The following is a 1,308-nucleotide window of genomic DNA, read 5'->3' on the forward strand; positions in this document are numbered from 1 at the left end:
GAGCGAGCCTGGGCGAGGACTTACGTCAGCGTCTCGCCGTCGGCCGCCTCGCCGTCGGCCGCCTCGCCGTCGGCCGCCTCGCCGTCGGCCGCCTCGCCGTCGGCCGCCTCGCCGTCGGCCGCCTCGCCGTCGGCCGCCTCGCCGTCGGCCGCCTCGCCGTCGGCCGCCTCGCCGTCGGCCGCCTCGCCGTCGGCCGCCTCGCCGTCGGCCGCCTCACCGTCGGCCGCCTCGCCGTCGGCCGCCTCGCCGTCGGCCGCCTCGCCGTCGGCCGCCTCGCCGTCGGCCGCCTCGCCGTCGGCCGCCTCGCCGTCGGCCGCCTCGCCGTCGGCCGCCTCGCCGTCGGCCGCCTCGCCGTCGGCCGCCTCGCCGTCGGCCGCCTCGCCATCGGGCGCCTCGCCGTCGGCCGCCTTGCCGTCGGCGCCTCGCCGTCGGCGTCTTGCCGTCGGCGTCTCGAGCGTGTAGGGAGTACGGCATGGAGGTCTTTCCCCGTATGTTCACTGCGTGGGTGCCACTTTGTGTCCGTTCGTGATGTAGTGATGTCGTACATACGTTCGGAGCAAAGTTTCTTGCTGTGGGTGTTTCGTGGCGCGGTGTTTTTCTCCTGTCGTGCCGGCAAGCAGCAACAGCGACAACGACAGCAAAAGCACAAAGGCAGCAAACTGCAAAGATAAGGTCACCAAACTCAGATAGAAGCTGCAAAGCCGGCCGATGGTTATTGTTGCGGTGTTCAGTATTTGTGCTTGTATTTGGCTTGTATTTGTGCGCAATTGTATGTATGTATGTTTGTATATAGGTGTTCAAATGTGGGTGAGAATGTGCTCGCGCGCGCGCGTGTGCGTGTGTAAGTGTCTGTAGGTGTGTGTAAGAGGGTGTATGTGTGTGTGCACGCGCACGCATGTATACGTATGTGTGGGTAGGTGTGGGGGTGCTACTGTTTTTACTTGTGATGGAGAATTCCCAACTGCCCGCGATCCGCCTGTGTGCTTATTAGTATGTTTCTGCATTTTGTGCGCAGCTGCTCATGTTGTTTTGCCGTGCAAAGTCTGTGCTCGTTGCGTCCCCTGCTAGCTGATTAACAGCGTGTGTGTGTGTATTTCCCCGCCCACCTCCCGCCCGATCCCCCCGCCGGTCTGAGTGAGCCTGGGCGAGGACTTCCAACAGGACAACAACATGCATCGGCGCGACGAGCCGTCGCCACCGCCGTACATCGCCGTACATCGCCGTCATGTGTGAAAGTGTAAGTACGAGAGGGGCCTCGTTTCACACGTCCCCCCCCCGTCCTGCAACGCTTTGCCATAGCATGTCGGA

The 1,308-nt window shown here is 63.8% G+C and overlaps 1 protein-coding gene across 1 annotated transcript in view; it reads right to left on the reverse strand.

Annotated features, from left to right (window-relative positions):
- Window positions 1–20: 20 nt before the first annotated feature.
- VOLCADRAFT_90561 (uncharacterized protein) overlaps window positions 21–1,308 on the reverse strand; it is a gene marked incomplete at both ends in the record, with an annotated part of 5,077 nt that continues 3,789 nt past the window's right edge. Inside the window, one exon of the mRNA XM_002950153.1 lies at window positions 21–435. Within this exon, the coding sequence (XP_002950199.1) occupies window positions 21–435 (415 nt within the window). The remainder of the gene's footprint in view (window positions 436–1,308) is intronic.

Source organism: Volvox carteri, assembly GCF_000143455.1.
Source record: "Volvox carteri f. nagariensis unplaced genomic scaffold VOLCAscaffold_17, whole genome shotgun sequence".
In the NCBI taxonomy this organism is placed as follows: Eukaryota; Viridiplantae; Chlorophyta; class Chlorophyceae; order Chlamydomonadales; family Volvocaceae; genus Volvox; species Volvox carteri.